The 17435-nt window shown below is 48.4% G+C and overlaps 1 protein-coding gene across 7 annotated transcripts in view; it reads left to right on the top strand.

Moving 5' to 3' along the window:
* Positions 1–17435, top strand: part of PXYLP1 (2-phosphoxylose phosphatase 1) — a 68440-nt gene that overhangs the window by 33544 nt on the left and 17461 nt on the right. For 5 of the 7 annotated variants that reach the window (XM_059163930.1, XM_059163929.1, XM_059163926.1 and 2 more), the window contains one exon: positions 2409–2540. In XM_059163930.1, coding sequence (XP_059019913.1) covers positions 2462–2540 — 79 coding nt within the window. In that variant the 5' untranslated portion in view covers positions 2409–2461. Of the gene's footprint in view, positions 1–2408; positions 2541–2637; positions 2918–4674; positions 4825–17435 lie in introns of those variants that run through there. The other 2 variants (XM_059163925.1, XM_059163932.1) reach the window with 2 other exon arrangements.

Below are 17435 nucleotides of genomic sequence, written 5' to 3'. Positions count from 1 at the left end.
GGTAGCTGAGCATTGTTATTCTGCCCAAGTTGGGTATGTTTTGAAAGCACTGTGGCTAGTGTTCACAAGTGAATATTGTTGCCTTCCATGCTCATCCTCTGGGGAGCTGAGGGTGGAGGACAGAAACTGTGACTCCAGGATGGCTGGGTGGCTTAGTTGGTTAAGCATCTACCTTCGGCTCAGTTCATGATCCCAGGGTCCTGGAATAGAGCCCCTTGTCAGGCTCCCTGCTCAGTGGGTTCTGCTTCTGCCTCTCCTCCAGGGTCCTGTTCTTTCTTTCTCTCTCTCTCTCAAATAAATGAATAAAATCTGAAAGAAAAAGAAGGAAAAGAAAAGAAAGCAACTATGACCTGGATTTTACTTAGGTTGTTTGGTCCCTATGGTTTACTGTTGAACCATCAGATAAGCATTACCAAGGATACCCCCAAGGTCAAGGTGGCCCAGAGCCACCCAGGTTTAGCATTTTGTATCTGGGATAGGGTTTATCAGCATTAAGGGTTCACCTTCATTGTTAGCACAGAAGAGTTGACCTATAGTGCCACTGTCTGGTGGACTCATGCTCTGTCTCAAACTGTGACCTCAGCCTCCTTGGGTGCTCAGTGTAGAAGCCATTGTCCCTCACCAAGCACAGAGTCTGCTGATCTGCTTTCAGATATGTGTGTGTCTTTTCAAACACTTCCAACTGGAGCTTATGAGGAATTTAAATTTTGGAAACAAAACATTTGTTTGGGATCCCAAATACATGAAGTCCTGGGTGGGATATAGGACCAGCCAGAGTGATATGCTGTCTTGGCCAGGATGCTAGAGAGCTTTCCAGGCTAGCAAGTGCCCTCCCCAGGGCAAGGAGGGTGTCCACAGGAAGAGTCACGGGCCATCTTTGGACACTAGGCACTGGTCCTTGCTTAGAGGTGGTGACTGAAGGGACAGAATCAGTGAGTATTTGAAGGTGTGAATTTGGGATATGTCAACAGAGATGCTGGTGGCCAGTGTACAGGTGCCATTGTGAGGTACAAATATACTTTTGTTAGTCTTTCAGCAAATGTTCTCTATTTGAGACAATCTGACAAATCCCTTTAAAGGAATGCTTCTCAAACTCCCTTTCAGGGTCCTTCTGGGGTTAAGGGCTGGGAAACAAGGGACTCTAAGGCTCCGGGTCCTGCTTCATTCCCTATAGATAGGTTTAAAAAAAAAAAAAGATGATATAAGATAGAATTCTCATACCATCCAGTTCACCCAAAGTGCACAATTCAAGATCTCTTAAAGATTTATTTATTTACTTACTTATTTGAGAGAGTGCATGTGCACACACAGGGTGGGAAGGGCCAGAGGGAAAGGAGAAAGAATCCCAAGCGAACTTGACGCTGAGCTCAGAGCCTGCAGTGGAACTCGATCTGATCTCACGACGCTGAAATCAAGGGCCAGGCACTTACCCCATGGAGCCACCCAGGTGCCCCCCAACAGCCTCTGATATATTTATTCACAAAGTTGGGCAGCTCTAACCCTCACCGAGTGAGCAACTGAGCTTTTGTCTGATTGTGTCTGTTGGGGCTCTGAAGGCGATTGTATTTGAAGGAGGAAAAGATGCCACTACTAAAATCAGGTCTGAAATTATTGTTGTCCTCATACTGTAACAGGTGGGACCTTTTCTGAGGAGAGAGTGGTCTTCAAGTTCTGTTTCAAGCCCCAGAGAGAACCAGGAGAGAAACTTGGCTGATAGGTTACACTGTCAAGCAGCCATTCAGTTTTCTCACAGAAGGGCCTCGTTCAGCATTTCTGAAATCCTTCTGTGCAGCTCTAACATGGTGGAAGGAAATGAGAATGGTGAGAGGAAGACCGGTGGACACAGCAGAAATAGGGTCACCAGTCCAGATGGGAGAAGGTCTTCAGTTAGCAGATGGGGCCACTGAGTGTAGAGACAGATCCCCTGGCATACTCCAGCCATCCCTAAAGCCATGACTGTGGGACACGTGGCAGGGATTGGCATTCAGGTGAATGATGCACATTTTTAAAAGACCAGAAGTGTATCCGCAAAATATTCACCAGAAAACGCTGAAGGTGAGGAAGTTGCTTGTCAGAATGGGCTGAGCATGAGCTGGTCTGTAAAGACTTCATTGTCGGGCACTAGATGAAGCTCCTTACATTTTTCTTTGGAAAGGTCCTGCTAGGAAGTGTCTCTTTCTGTGTGGATGTCAGATAAACGAAGCATTCAGGAACCAGTCTCCTCCTCTTAAGTTGAAGGGAGCATTCTCATTTGGGCTTGTCTGGGGGCAATGCCATAACCCACGATTGTTCTGCGACCAGGATTCACGCTCCCCTGCTGGAGGACCGGGCTAATTGGATTATTTTCAGTTGACAAACTCAGTTTTCCACCTCGGAACACATGTTTATTGCCTCTGTTTTGTTCACAGGATGTGTTCCTGTTCGGAGGTGAAACCATGAAGAGAAAATAGAGCAAATAATAATGCTTTTCCGCAGTCGCTTCTTGCTGCTGTTGGCCCTGGCTGCCGTGCTGGCCTTCGTGAGCCTCAGCCTGCAGTTCTGTGAGTGTCGCCTGGCACCGCTGGGACAGGGGGTTGGGGGGGAGCCTTCCTCCTGCGAGAGAGGGCCCTTGTGGGGAGGAAACAAGCAGGCCCCAAAGCCTTTGTTTTTCGAATGAACAAGGCAGTTTTAAAACAACTGAGTATTTTTATTATTGGTACTGAGAGTGGACGGTTGTGCGTACAGATCCTAAAACCGCTGAGCTTTGTGCTGAGTGTCTTTTTCGGCCATGAGGAACCAGGCCTCCTGAAATGTTTCTGGCTTCCGCAGAGATTCCTGACTGGCCTGGTTATTCCCAGATTCTTGGATTCCCCAGGGGGAGACACCGAGCGGCCCAGCAGGAGCTGGGGTGTTCAGCCTGCTGGTACATTCTTTGAGGGTTGGTGTCTGTTTTCTGTTCAGTGAGCTATGGGACTGCGGTCGTTGGGAGGGTAGGGGGACTAGGTCCCAAACTCTGTTTTCTGGGCAGTGGGGACCATGCACAGGGTTTCTTGTGTGGTGAGGCAAGGGCAGGCTGATGAAGCCAGTCCACAGATCTCTCCGCCCAGCACTTTGTCCTCCACTTGGCACCTTGTGTTCAGGTTTGGTCCCCAAGCTGCATGCCCCACTGCTCCCCCAAGAGTGGGCATCCTCAATCACAGATCCAGCCCCAGCAGCTCCTTGGTTATGATCTTACAGGGGTGGCCCATGATGTCCGGGGGAGGCTCTCTGTCCTCCAGTGGTCCCTGTCTCACGCTAAATTGCTTGGCGTTCTCTACACATTTACCCTCTTCTCTGTGCCCAGATCCCACCGGCCCCTCTGCCTAGAGCGCCGTCCTCCTCATGTCCCTCGACGTGCGTCACTCAGTCGTCTTCCTCCTCTAGGAACCTTCCAGAACTCCCCCCACCTACCCTTCAGCCAGATCTGATGCTTCTTTGTTGTACTTCCAGAATGCCCTAAACCTGTTCCCCTCCTCACACTAACCATGTAGTATTCTAATGTTCAGTTCTCATGTCTCTTCCTCCCATCACACTGTTCTCCGAGAGCAGGGACCATGCATGTTCTGTTTCCCTCCCTGTCCCTGGAACTGCACTGCCTACCACACAGTAGGGGTTTCATGACTTTTTATTAAATGAATGAATGAATCTCCACCTGTTGTGAAAAGCAGGCTGACCCAAATTCCCTCTCCTTCTGGTGCTGTATACCCGAAGCTGAGAGTATCTGTACGACACTGGGAACTTTGGCTTTGCTGTCCCCTGCCTTCCCTCCATTTTACCACCACACCCTGATGGATGGGAGGTGCGCGGTTGGCACCCGTCACTGCATAGAACAGCTCTGTGAGGAGGTGGCACTTCTTTTTTTTTTTTTTTTTTTTTTTTAAAGATTTTATTTATTTATTTGAGAGAGAGACAGTGAGAGAGAGCATGAGCGAGGAGAAGGTCAGAGGGAGAAGCAGACTCCCCATGGAGCTGGGAGCCCGATGCGGGACTCGATCCCGGGACTCCGGGATCATGACCTGAGCCGAAGGCAGTCGTCCAACCAACTGAGCCACCCAGGCGCCCAGGAGGTGGCACTTCTGTCGCAGTTTGAGTGATGGAAAGAAGGGCAGGTGGCTCAGCAAGTGGGAGGTTCTGTGAGCGCTGAGGAATGTGGGAAAGACTTGGCTTTTGGAATAAGTGGTTTGAAGAGAGGAGGCTTTGAGCACGTTTCCCCTCGTACACCTCCAGTTTGTGACATACTCCGTGCACACGTCTGGTACCCATGAAAGGCTGTTTCTAATACGAAAGACAATTAAAAATACTCATTTTATCCCTCCAGAATAGGAAACGAGGTCAAGAGTAGGTGGGCACAGGAAATTTAAAGATCCTCCAGATGGTTAATGAACCATAAAATACGAATCCTTTCCAAAAAATGTGTTAGGACTTTCAGTAGTTTAATAGCTCATAACTTTTCATTAAAAATTTTCCATCCTTTGGCTGGGGAGGTCGGAGGTTACAGTCAACCTTGATTTTTTCTTCTGTGAAGCTGACAGGATCTGAGACGTGAATGTGGGTTACTTGTGTTTGCTGCGTTTCTCTTGCATGAGGTGGTTTCCACGTCACTGAATTGGCCAGTGTGTTTTGCTTATATAACTCCTCTGAAAGTACCTTCTGTTTTAGGAGAGCCAATTTTCAGCCATACTTTTTTTTAAGGAAAATTTTGCAGGGTAAATTAGCCTGCCTGGGTTGGAGCTCTTTATTCTTGGATACGTTGGAGTTCGGAAAGCTATTAAGATATGGATGTCCTTACTGCTCTTCTACTTCTAGGTAAACTGTAACTTTGGAACTTAACCATTTCTGTAGATGTGGAGTTTAATTGCTTTATTTATTTAATTGCATCGTGGCTTGCTGGTTATTACAGTGTAAGGCACTGCACTAATTGGTAATATAAAAGTATACATTTAACTAACATTTGTGTTTTCATTCTTACCCTAAAATATATGGACTTTTTTTTCATCATTTCTTTTGACTAATTTTTGAATAAATACCAGATTAGCACATGTAATTACTTCAGGTAATGTGTGTGAGGCAATCCAATATAACTTGGTTTTTCTCAGGCTTTAAGTAAACCAGTATAGTTCTATTTGCTTTCTGCAACGATCATGTATTTTATTTTGTCTTGTTGGCTTTTTCTGATGTTTTGAATATGAGAAAGTTAAGACCCGGCTTACAATTTAAAAGCCAGGTTGTTTAAAGAAGCATTTCTTCTTTGTACAGAAAGTGGGTCTGTGAACCCATATATATTCATTAAGTGCATATGTGTGTCGGGCATTTTTCTACAGTGTCAGGGTGGAGGTGGAGGGAAAGGATATAAAAAAGGTTAAGATACAGTTCATAGTTTCTCAAAATATGTTTATTTTAAATGATATTAATGACTTGCTCTAGGCTAACAGCCTTTAATGAAAATCATTCATTTTGTATTTTTAAGTCCTGGATATTTTTGAGTTTGGAAATAGGGAAACGTTGAAATTCCTGGTGTTCAAATTGTAAAAGGGAACAAATAAGACATGGCTATCTTTAGTTATTCTAGTTAAAATGTGTATGTGTATAAAAATTACTTCTCAGATTAAGGGACTGCTTTAGGGCAACAGGACAAAGACCACCAGTATGTCAAGACTGGATTAGTTGTTGTTCTGCTTTTTCTGTTCCTCCTTCCACCCAGCCTTTTCTTAATGCGTATTTTGTGCTCCTTTCGCCATGTTCCAACGGCATTCCCAAAATGGCGGCGCTCAGGAGCGCAGAGGCTCTGGAATGACAGCCTTGGGTGTGAATGCTGCTCTGCCTCTTGCCAGCTGTGTGCCCTTGGGCAAGTCAGATGTCTCTGTTTCTTCTTCTGTAAAGTGGAACGGGAACAAGCTGTGGCTGCTCCAGCATTGGTGTGAGAAGAGGAACCTTGTGGGGAAACTCCTTGGCTTGTGGAAATATAGTCCATGTAAACCTTGTAAGCAACAGCACAGATGCCATCACCAGCGCCCGTCCTCAGAAACCAGGGCTCTTGGGGTCCCAAAGGCTGCCGAGGCTTGTGTTTCTTCAGCCACTTGTCAGGGAGGAGGTTTCTGAAATATATCATACTTTTATTTGTTTCTGATCAGAGTTCATTGGCCATGAAAGTGGTCAGTCCATACGGTGCACATGGCTCTGTATCTGGGGGTGATATTCCTGGGCAGGGCCCCAGTTGACCGGAGCAGCTTCTAAGGAAAATACCAAAGATGGACGGGGGTTCAGATCCCCAGGCGTAAGAGGGAATGTTACCCTCCAGCAGTGAAAACCAGGGTTGTCTTCAATATCTGAAGAGCCTTTTCTGCAGGGGTCAGACTTGTTCTCTGTGGCCCAAGTGACTGTGGGGACACAGTCCAGTGAAGCATAAGGTGGAGCATCCTAAAAGTCAGTGTTTTGCAGAGGTGGAAAGCATGGCATGCAAACTCGGGAGCGTTGCTCTGTGAAGGGGAGAATTTTAGGCAGGTCATCGGGCCTGATTCCATTTAAGGTCTCTTCAAAGTCTGAGGTTTTAGGAATTTTATCTTTTCTTGTTGACCCAGTGCCATGAGTATGTACAGCTTCGTCCTTCAGTAAATGTTCCCCGAATTTCCACCATAGGTTAGGTCCTGGGCTGGGAGTTTAACCCCCCAAAGACTACAGGAGCTGTCTGCCTTACTGGAGGAAAATCATAAGCAACTCTTGGAATACAGTGTGTGATGTGCTAGGAATGGTAAGAGGGGATAGCATGTAAGGTGGGGGTGGGGGGGGTGGAGAACATGGCTCTAAGGAAAACCCAGACTGCCTGGATTGAATCCTTGTCCTGCCACTTAGCAGCTAGGTGACCTCACCCTGTTATTTACCCTCTCCCTGCCTCGGTTTACTCATCTGTAGAATGGGGATAACAATAGTCCCTATTTCACAGGGTTAGTAAAGGATTTAGTGAGCTTCTATTTCAAGACATCCAGAACAATGTCTGGCACGTAGCGATCTCTGTAGGAGTGTTGATTAACTAAAATGATTTAGGGATCTTTTACAGCAGGGTGATATGGGAGGAAAGAGGACAAGAAGCTAATCTAGTCTGAGAATTCACAGACGACTCCCCAGCAGAGGTAACATCTGAGCTTCGTCCTTAAGGGGTGAGTAGGAGTTGGTCGTGAAGGAAAGTGGGAGAGGCATTCCTGCAGAATGACATGGGTGTGCAGAGACAGAGTGAAAGAGAGTAGGACCCTGGTAGTTGCCTGCATGTAGCTATTAAGGTGGACAAATGCTTGGGCCACCTCCATCTCTACGTTATATCCTGAAGGCTATGGGGAGACCCTGGAAGCAGGGAACACACCAGAAGACGGATGGCTTGGAAGGACCATAGACCAGGACAATGTCTGCCCTGTGTGGTCTCCTGAGCACCTTGAGGAGAGTGGCTCTGGAAACTTTTAAAGAATGCCTGCTCTACGACCAAAAAAGAGCTCATTTTGTGCCCCTCCCTACAGAACCGGAATTTTGGCAGGCGTGGGAACCCAGAAATCTGAACTTTTGACATGCTTCCTGGGCAAGTCTGACAAGCACAAATCCTGGGCACTCCCTGTTCAGAGGCTGATGGCAGGGTGAACCTGGGTGGCAACTCAGGCAGGTTTCCCTCCATAAAAGGCTGAGGGGGCATCTTTAAGGTATTGGCCCTGGAAGAAGGATCTGTGGAGCCAAAGTGGCAGGGGATGCTGTGGGGCTCTGAGCCAACTGGGTGGTAGAGTGGGCTGGGGTGAAAAGAGGAGGGGAAAACCTCACCATGACACACAGGAGTCTGGCATGGGCAGTTCAGCAGATGCCTCATTCACATAAACGTCTCATCTCCACCGGGGTGAAATACACCAAAGGCTAAAGGAAATGCCCAGAACATGGCCTGGGAGGTAACCGTGTGGGGTTGACGGCTCCCTGGGTCTGGATATGGCCCCAGCACATGGACAAGCCAGGTGTGGAGTAGGACAAGGGGTTGGAGGTGTCGATGAGGTATCTGAGGGCTGTCTCAGTACCGTGTCATGCTGGAAAGTGGTTTCAGGATCTGAGCCGAAGAGAGACCCTGCTGGAGGACTTTGTGTTCACTCTTCCCGAAGCCATGACCTGAGGAGACCATGTCTCCCAGCAGCATGTGGAAATCACTCCAGACCAAGGTTTTTATTTGGCCCAACTAGTGTTTTCACATTTTTGTATTTATTTACCAGTGTTTTGGAATTTAGGCAATTTCATGTAAATTTTAAGCCCCTCTTGAAAAACAAAAACAAAAACCAGACTGTCCAGCATGCCAAGACCCATGGTCCCTTCAGGGACAGTGCCTGAAGCCAGCAGCTGGGTTCTGGCTGCCCCTGTTGAGGGGAGTGCAAGCTCTTCCTTTCTCCATGGTCTCTGCTTGCTGAACCCTGTCACCTTGGGAGTTTGTGCCCCTGGTACAGGTCGGAGGAAGAAGAGGACAAGGGAAAGATGAGATCTTGGCAGACCAGGGAAGGGAGGCCATGAAGGAGACAGAATGGCAGCAGAGAGGTGGGGCCCCAAAGGTGAGGGAACCAGGTAGGCCCCCGAGGAGCCTCGGCTTAATCAGCTCTCTGTATGTGTGTCTGTTCAGTAGGCACCCCAGCCAAACCAGCCTGTGTGTGAGTTGTGTTTATGTGGTGTGAGTGGTGGTGGTGTGTATGTGGTGTGAGTGCCGTGTGTGTTCAGTAGGTAACCCATCTGGGCCAAATTAGTGTGTGAAAGGTAGTATGGGTGTGGTGTGTGTGTATGTTCAATAGGCACCCCAGCTGAACCACCTCAGTGTGTGTGAGTTGTACGTATGTGATATGTGAGTGGTGGGTGTGTTTAGTGTGTATGAGTGGCAGTGTGTGTATGTGAGCGGTGTGTATGTGGTACGTGTGAGTGGTGTATGAGTGGTGTGTGTGTCTTTAGTAGTTTTCCTGGTATCTCTCTTCCCACAGAGCCAGCATTTTCCTGCAGCCCCCACAGCACCCCCCCCCCTTTATATGCTGCTTTGGATCCCTTGTCCTCTGAGAAAGAGCATAACCAAGCTTTGGTAGAACAGTGTGTAAATTAGAAGAAAATTGCCTCTGAGAAGGAGAGTGAGGAGCCCTGAAAGATGATTGGGTGTTGTCATATTCGCCGTGGTCATTCAGACCTTGGCTTCAGCCTGCTCTCCCTAGTTGGCTGTGGGCATTCACGGCTCCCACTCTCTGCAGGCACCCTGACTCTGTGGTAGATGGTGCCAGGGATTTTGCTGAGGCACAAATTTGGATACTAACAGCCAGGAGTGAGCTCCTGGCTGCTGGGCAGGCCTGGCCCTGGCAGCCAGCCAGGGTGCTTTGTCACTCCTGCTCTTTATTCTGTGTCTGTTTTATGGAGAAAAGCAGGTACCCCAGGGGTATGTGTGAACTGGGGATTCAAGAAGATTTTAATGTTTTCATGGCAAAGGTTTGGGGGTACAACTCTTAGAATGCCAAGGGTCTTGAGTACTGTGTACTCTATTGTTTTTTTAAAAAACGTTTATTTATTTATTTTAGAGAGAGAAACAGTGCACAAGCAGGGAGAGGGGCAGAGGGAGAGAGAAACTCAAGCAGACCCCTGCTGAACACAGAGCCCAACACAATGAAGTGGGGCTCTATCTCAGGACCCTGAGATCATGACCTGAGCTGAAACCAAGAGTTGGATGCCCAACTGACTGAGATGCCCAGGCATCCCTGTGTACTCTATTTTAAAAGCCATGGTAAGATTCCTCCTGGGGTTTTATTTTGGTGAATTGGAGTCAGAATGAGGAATTAGGGCACCTGGATGGCTCAGTCCTTAAGCAGCTGCCTTCGGCCCCGGTCATGATCCCAGCATCCGAGGACTGAGTCCCGCATCGGGCTCCAGGCTCAGCAGGAAGACTGCTTGTCCCTCTCCCAATCCCCCTGCTTGTGTTCCCTCTCTGGCTATCTCTTTCTATCAAATAAATAAATAAAATCTTTTTTTAAAATGAGGAATTAAATATGATGGCTTGTATTTTTTTTTATTTTTTAAAGATTTTTATTTATTTATTTGATAGAGATCACAAGTAGGCAGAGAGGCAGGCAGAGAGAGAGGGGGAAGCAGGCTCCCTCCTCAGCAGAGAGCCCGATGTGGGGCTCGATCCCAGGACCCTGAGATCATGACCTGAGCCAAAGGCAGAGGCTTAACCCACTGAGCCACCCAGGTGCCCCATGATGGCTTGCATTTTTAACCTAAGAAGTTCTGTATATGATATCCTAATCTCATCATTATCACTTAAGTTTTACATTAGTATTTTGTTTTTATTTCAGTTCTTTTCTTGGAGGTTTATTTTCTGTTTGATTTCTGAGAGTTTTGGGGCTTTTTTTAAAGATTTTTATTTATTTGACAGAGGTAGACTTAGAGAGGGAACACAAGCAAGGGGAGCTGTAGAGGGAGAGGGAGAAGCAGGCTTCCCACTGAGCAGGAAGCCCAGTGTGGAACTCGATCCCAGGACCCTGGGGATCATGACCTGAGCCAAAGGCAGACACTTAACAGCTGAACCACGCAGGCGCCCCTGATTTCTGAGAGTTTTAATTTTGCTTTTTCTCTGAATCCTTCCTGTCCATCTACCCCATAGTGTTAAATAAATATCTGTGAGTGAAAAAATTCTGTAGGTGTCAAAATTAAGTGTGACAGATCAGCTTTCGTCCTATGTTTTAAGTTCATGTTTTAGTTACATTGTTGGGGCAGAGTATCATGTAGCAGGCCCTTCCATGAGCTAAAAATGGACTTTTCTAGTATCCCTTGGGGGTGGGGAGGACATTGTTTCTCTCCTCTCTCTCTTTCTGCTTCTTCTTTCTCTCCGTCCCTCCTTCTTTCCTTCCTTCCCAGTTTCTGATCTTAGAGAATTTCTCCGAAGAATAATTAGACGAGAGGATAGAAATGTATGTTTAAAGGTATTTAGTGCAGCATTGCTTACAAGAGGCAAAAGGGGGGAAGGCAGCAGAGCGACCAACAGTAAATCCTCTTGCAGCCACTATGCTCTGGTTACACATACCTGTCAGTATTCACCTGCAAGGTTGTCCATAACTAAAAGTACATACGGTATTTTACATGGGAATACTCGTGTGTATGTCAACAGTATCGGCAAGAAGGAAATCTCCCATTTTAGAGAAGAGGAGACTATTGGGGCTAGTTAGTAAAACAAGAGAATGTTAGTAAAAGTAGCCAGTGAACTCAGGGAGAGCATCTGCCTATGCCAAGACTGTGTGAGGAGAGGGACAAAATAGGAGAGAAAGCGGAAGGATGTTTACATTGGATTAACCACCGTGGAGGGGAGCCAAGGACACAGTGGGAGTTTGCCCAGGTGGAGGGAATTTGCTCCAACTGCACTGATGAACTTGGGCCCCCCCCACCGGTTGTCTTGGCAACAGCGCACCTGCTCCAAGCTGGATGACATTAAAAAACAAAAAACAAAAAACCTGAGAAAGTCCACCTTGACCTGAGGTCAGTGGTAATCAGAGGTGGAGCCCCTGGTCTTGGGAGCGGCTCCGCCCCGAGGGGAGGGTGGCCCCGGGGGTTCCTGAAACTACCAGGAATAAGGTCTGGAGGGCGGAATCTGAATCTAGAATCTGAGGGAGCCAGGCCACACCTAGAGAGAGCCCTCCGACCGTCTTCACTGTCGGCAGCCAGTGCCTCATGCGCCCCGCAGAGCCAGGCTGCCTCCAGGCAGAAGGGACCAGGAGTCACCACGACCCATGGACCCTCTGACCTGTCGGGCTTGGGCCGCAGCATCACATCATGCCCCTGCCCCTCTCGCTGGCTTTCCTGTGTCATCTAAGGGGTGGAACCCCACTCTCTGGGGGTGTCCTCTGGGGAACCTAGAAGCCAGCCAGAGCTCTGCCTCTCCCCCACCCTAGGCATCCACCAGAGGGTGGGCTGGCCAGTCCATCCAGTCACCTGAGGGTGAGTGCCCCTCCCTCAGCATTGTCTTTCAGTGCGGGGGGCTTCCCGAAAGCGCACCCTCATTCCTGGCTGTGTCTTCCTCGTGATCCTTTTCACAGAAGGCAGATGACCAGCCGCCTTCCTGGACAGTTGGTTTGGTGGCTCCGTGGGGTTTAGTGCTTCCAAAAGATAGGCCTTTGAGACCCGGAAAACTTACTTGTTTCTTGAGGGGAAGGGAAATGATGCTCTTGGGCCTTAGTGACTCTCCTCAGAGCAGGGACAGAAGCACAGACACCTCCGGCAGGACATCCAGCCATATGTATGCACTAAAATATAGACTGTGGGTTGTTCCGGGTGATAAGATTATGGGTGATTTTCACTTCTTTTTATACCTTAGTGTTGAATGACTATTTTAGGATGAACACATGTTTATGTGAGTTGTAAAGCTCCCTTTTCATTTTGGGGGGAAAAAAAATCTCCTATCAAGTGTGTCAAAATCAGAAACCTATTTCCAGGCACACTGAGTTGTTATCCTGAGTCCACAGATGTCCGCATCATCTCGTGTGGCTTTGGGGGTTCCTGTGAGCCCTCAGAATGCAAATTCAGAAGCTTGTGTGCGCAGCCCTTTTTCAGGGTTGAGGAGCAGTAGCTTTTGTCAGATTCCCAAAGGGGAGGCAGGGGGATTCAGGCTATAAGTTAAGGATGGCTAAGGTTCTTTCAAGTGGTTAAGGTTCTCTGAGTGGTTAAGGATGGCTGAGGTTCTTCTCTCAATTCTTTCTGGGGGCTTGTCCTTGGATTTCTCTCTGATTTCTAGTTTCTGTAATGATTTGGAGTCCTTAGGACTTCTGTCATCTAATCCAAAGGACTCTGTTTGGGCCAGGCCATTTATCAGTTGCTTAAGAAGACAGTGAGGTTTCCTGTCCCCTCTAGGAGGCCACAGCTGGGCTGAAGCTCAGGCCACCGTGGGAACCCTGGCCCTGTGCTCTGGCAGTCCTTGCACTGATGGCTCAGTGGCTGACGTCAGAGGGAGGGTCAGGCACAGGGGAGATAAGAGCTTGGGAACAGCCCAGGGCAAAACCTCCAGCCTGTTCTCTGTGCCAAGTCCCAACCCCATGAGCCATACCTCCTATGGTTTGCTGGCTTCCTAAATGGGACCAGGCTTATCACTGGCACCAACAGCACTTACTAGATTCTTACCTAACAGTGGTTCACCATGAGGCAACAAGAATAAGGAATGAAGAATAGTTGAGAACAAGGAGAACAGGAAAGGTTGGTATTGTTTTGTGGCCCAAAGTGGATGGTTCAGAAAGGGTAGATTCAGCTGTTTGATCAATCTTGCCCATGTAAACCAAGTTTCTCAAAGTATGCAAATGTGGACTTGACTTCCACCTTGCAACCCTAAGCATGATTTCTCATCCTGCCTCTAAAAGCAAATGGCCAAAGGCAAATAACAGAATGGGTCTCCATTTGGTTTATATTTGAGAATTACTCACAGACATTTTTATATTCAGTGCAGGGCAGAGGCACGATGGACCTTTAAGACAACTCGGTGGATGGAGGGGCACTGAGGGAATTGTGGGAACTACCTGTAGAGCAAATCATTATTCTTTGGCAGGCCAGTGAAGGAGACGGAATTCAAGAGCCTTTGGATTATTGGGGGATACTGGAAGTAGGGGTATTTTAGCATATAAGAAGGTGGCATCTTGGGGGCATCTTGTGGGCTCAGTCAGTAGAGCATGTGACTCTTGATATCAGGGTCCTGAGATCAAGCCCTCACTGGGTGTGGAGCTTAAAAAAAAAAAAGGTGCCATCTTAGATAAGCTGAATGTATTTAAAGGAGTCAGAAAAGCTGCTAAAATTGGGTAGTTGAGAGGGGACAGGAGACTGGTCCATTGTGTTTCTGTGAAAGGTGTGGACACAGAGGGACAGCATCCCTTCCAGATCCCGAGTTGAAGGGAGCACCTTCTGAGAGCCTGGAAGGAGCCAGAATAATCACTTCCAGACATACAAATAGCACTTTTTTTTTTTTTTTAAGATTTTATTTATTTGACAAACAGAGATCACAAGTAGGCAGAGAGGCAGTCATAGAGGAGGAAGCAGGCTCCCTGCTGAGCAGAGAGTCCGATGTGGGGCTCAATCCCAGGACCCTGAGATCATGACCTGAGCTGAAGGCAGAGGCTTAACCCACTGAGCCACCCAGGCGCCCCATGCAAATAGCACTTCTTTATCCCTAAGAAGGGATACACAGCAGGCACAGCTCAGTGTCCCACAGGGGAGGTCTTGGGCCATCCATGACCCCACGCTGGTCGAGATGCCATCATCTTCGTTTTATGGGGGAAGGGCATGAGGCATAGTGAGGCAGGAGGATTTGCCTAAGGTCATGCAGCTGGGAAGTAACAAAGTCAGGGCTCAAACCCACGATTGTGACTCAGTAGCCCGCAGCTCCCTACCACCTCCCTGCATTCAGAACCATGGACAGCCATGGCAGCACACGTGACCGAGGACAGACTTTAGCGGCCCCAGAAATGACAAGTCCCAAGAGGTTACTACCGTCTGCTGGGAAGATGACCAGTCCAGCACTGAGGGTGAGGTAGGCCCTGGAGCAAGGGAGGTAAAAGGTACATGGTGGGGCCGTGCCTTTGGCCCCATGAGGGTCTTTGCTGACATGGTCAGTGATGTGACTCAGGCAGCTGAGTCAGCAATGGCGAGGTGAGCCAACACTTTTGCCTGTCGTGTTTGCCTTCACCAGAACACCTGTGGGTCCCTAACACCTGATTTGGATCTGCCAGGATATCAGCGTAAGGAGAGGAGGAGCTGACAACTGAACCACATAGGCCTAGGGACAGTAGGAAGTGGCCTATAACCTCGAGTAGGGATGGCAGGAGGCCACCTCACTTCTTATGAAATTGCTGCTTCTACATGGGGAAACCTTTCTTTCCTCGAAAGGGGCCTCGTTGGCACAAGTGGCTAGACTCGGGTCCCTGTCAGTCAGTAAGGCATGGGCAGGATCTTAGAGGAGCAGCATGGTAGCCCTCCACCTGGCCACAGTGTTGGCATGGGGCAGGGGCAGGGAGTGCCCCTCCAGAGAAGGAAGGGAGGGGCGGTGATCTGATCCCGGGATGGGAGTCCCCACAACGCTCAGGCAAGTCAGATTTGAGGCACCTGTGAAGGGCTTGCATACAGGCTAAAGCTAGTGGAGGAAAGCCAGGTGTGCAGGTAGATGTGTGTCGTCTGTCCTTGACCAGAGCCCTGATACAGGGAGATGAGCTAGAGACCCTGGGCATGGGCTTCGAGCCCACACAGAGCCCCTAGCAGAGGGACTCTAACTTGTCGTGTGCAAGTCAGAGCCTCCCTGGTAATGAGCTGGCAGCAGACACCTGGCTGTAGGATCACCTGCTGATCCTGTGGGTCACTGAGTCTGTCCAAGCAACTGAGGTGGCCTGAGGCCCAAGGTCACCTAGGGGCTTATGGCTCAAGGGCCTGTGCTGTTAAGTAACAATCTGCCCCTGACCCAGGCCCTTGCCCGTCTTTTCTCTGTCCAGTAAAACACTTCCTCAAAGCGTAGAGCCCAGCGCCTGGCTCAGAGTGGGCCTCCAGTTCAACAAGCCATGTAGGACACCTGCCCTTTGCTGGTCGGACGGGGAATATAAAGATGAAAAAGATACAGCCCTGACTCCCTCGATGTTTGGGGTGGCCTGTTGAGCAACTGTGGACAACCCTGTTGATGAGTACTGTGTTGTGAGGCAAGATGGCAGCAAGGACCAGGAGTCAGGGGGGCCAATGGAAGAGGGATGTTGGAGTGGGCTTCCCAGAGCGGTGACACCAGGATCATAATGGAGTTGGCCAGATTTGGGGAACGGTGGTGGAATGAGGATAGTTAAACACAAAAGGAGGGGTGTGCCCACCCTGTGGCAGTGGGGGCAGCTCCGAGCAGTTCAGGACAGTGAGAACTAAGTTGGGGGTGAGGAGGTAGGAGGGTGGATCTGGAGGAGACGTCTTGCCCCCTGGCTTCTGTGCATCAGAAGCTCCCCCAAATGTCTAGCATCTGGAGGGCTCACTGAAGGGCCCTGTGTGGACCCACCCTGCATTCTGGTGACTCAGCAGGGTACAAACGGCATGGGGTGATCTCAGTAGCATGGGTGAGGCCGATAGGTTCAGATGCCGAGGAAGTAGTAGATGAAATCTTTCTGGATCGAAGGCCTCTGATTATCACCCAGTCTCTATCTGTGTCTTTCAAACCACTGCTTCCTTGGGTCGCACAACCACCCTCGTTCCTTCCTATTCCACTGGGCAGCTTAATAAAAATGCCATTAATGGGGTAGCTTATAAACAACAGAAATTTATATTTTTTTGTTCTGAAGACTGGGAAGTCCAGGATCAAAGCACCTGAAGATTCAGTGTCTATGAAGACCCGCTTCTCAGAAGGTATCTTTTCTCTGTAAACTCAGATGGTGGAGGGCCAGGTGGGGGATTACTCTTTGGGGTCTCAGTTATGGGGATGCTAATCCCATTTGACCGAATCATCTTCCAAAGGCCTCCCCTCCCAATACTATCACATTGAGGGTTAGGGTTTCAACATGTGAATTTTAGGGGGACACATTCAGTCTAGCAGTTCCCAAGGGGTGGCTCCCATAGGCCTTACCCCACACCACGTGCTTACAGGTAAGCTTGCAAACCTGTGTCCCTATGTTCCTGTGTCACTCTTACGTTCACATGTCCTTAGCTTCACCTCTGCCTGGCCCAGACTCAAAGGAAATATGGCCGCAGGCATGGCCAAGGGGCCAGAATCTGGTACCGTTTCATGAAAGAGCAGAGTTTAGGACTGAGGGTTACCACACGGCCAGAATTGCTGGGTCATTAAGATGCTGCCTTCAGCCATATCCTTTTCTCCTTCCCTTGCTCTGACCCAAATCCCACAATGGTAAATTACCTCTGGACACCTGAGCTTGTGTTTTAGCAGTTCTGGCCATTTCCAGCTGCTGTGAAGAAAGTGGCTGTAGGGCCAACCAAAAGACTAATTTGAATTGGTGAAGGACCAGTTCTATAGCTCTGTGACGGTTGTTTTAATACAAGTAAGGAATGAAAATGTGCTGATAAGAGAAGTATATCTGGATGTTCTGGAAAGACACGTTTATGTCTATGCGTAGAGGAGGTATGTAACACATGCTTACTGTAAATGTGTATGTATGTAGATCTGTAAAACAATATAAATATTTCGGGAGAAAAACAATAAAAATACTTGTTCATACCCTGTTCCACCCATTCCCCAGAGGAAACCACTGCTGCATTATAATGGATGTCCTTATAGACATTTTTCTGTGTACTTACATAATAAACTGATGCTTATATATTCGTATATTTATAGTTTGTTTTTTTCTTATCCAGTAACTTGGTATTTTCACCTCGTTTCATTTATCTTTGATTCTTTTCCATTCTCTTTAACTGTAGCAGAATATTCCCAAAATGGATGT

The sequence above is a fragment of the Mustela lutreola genome, chromosome 2 (assembly GCF_030435805.1).
Source record: "Mustela lutreola isolate mMusLut2 chromosome 2, mMusLut2.pri, whole genome shotgun sequence".
In the NCBI taxonomy this organism is placed as follows: Eukaryota; Metazoa; Chordata; class Mammalia; order Carnivora; family Mustelidae; genus Mustela; species Mustela lutreola.
This window is presented reverse-complemented; position numbering and strand designations above follow the sequence as displayed.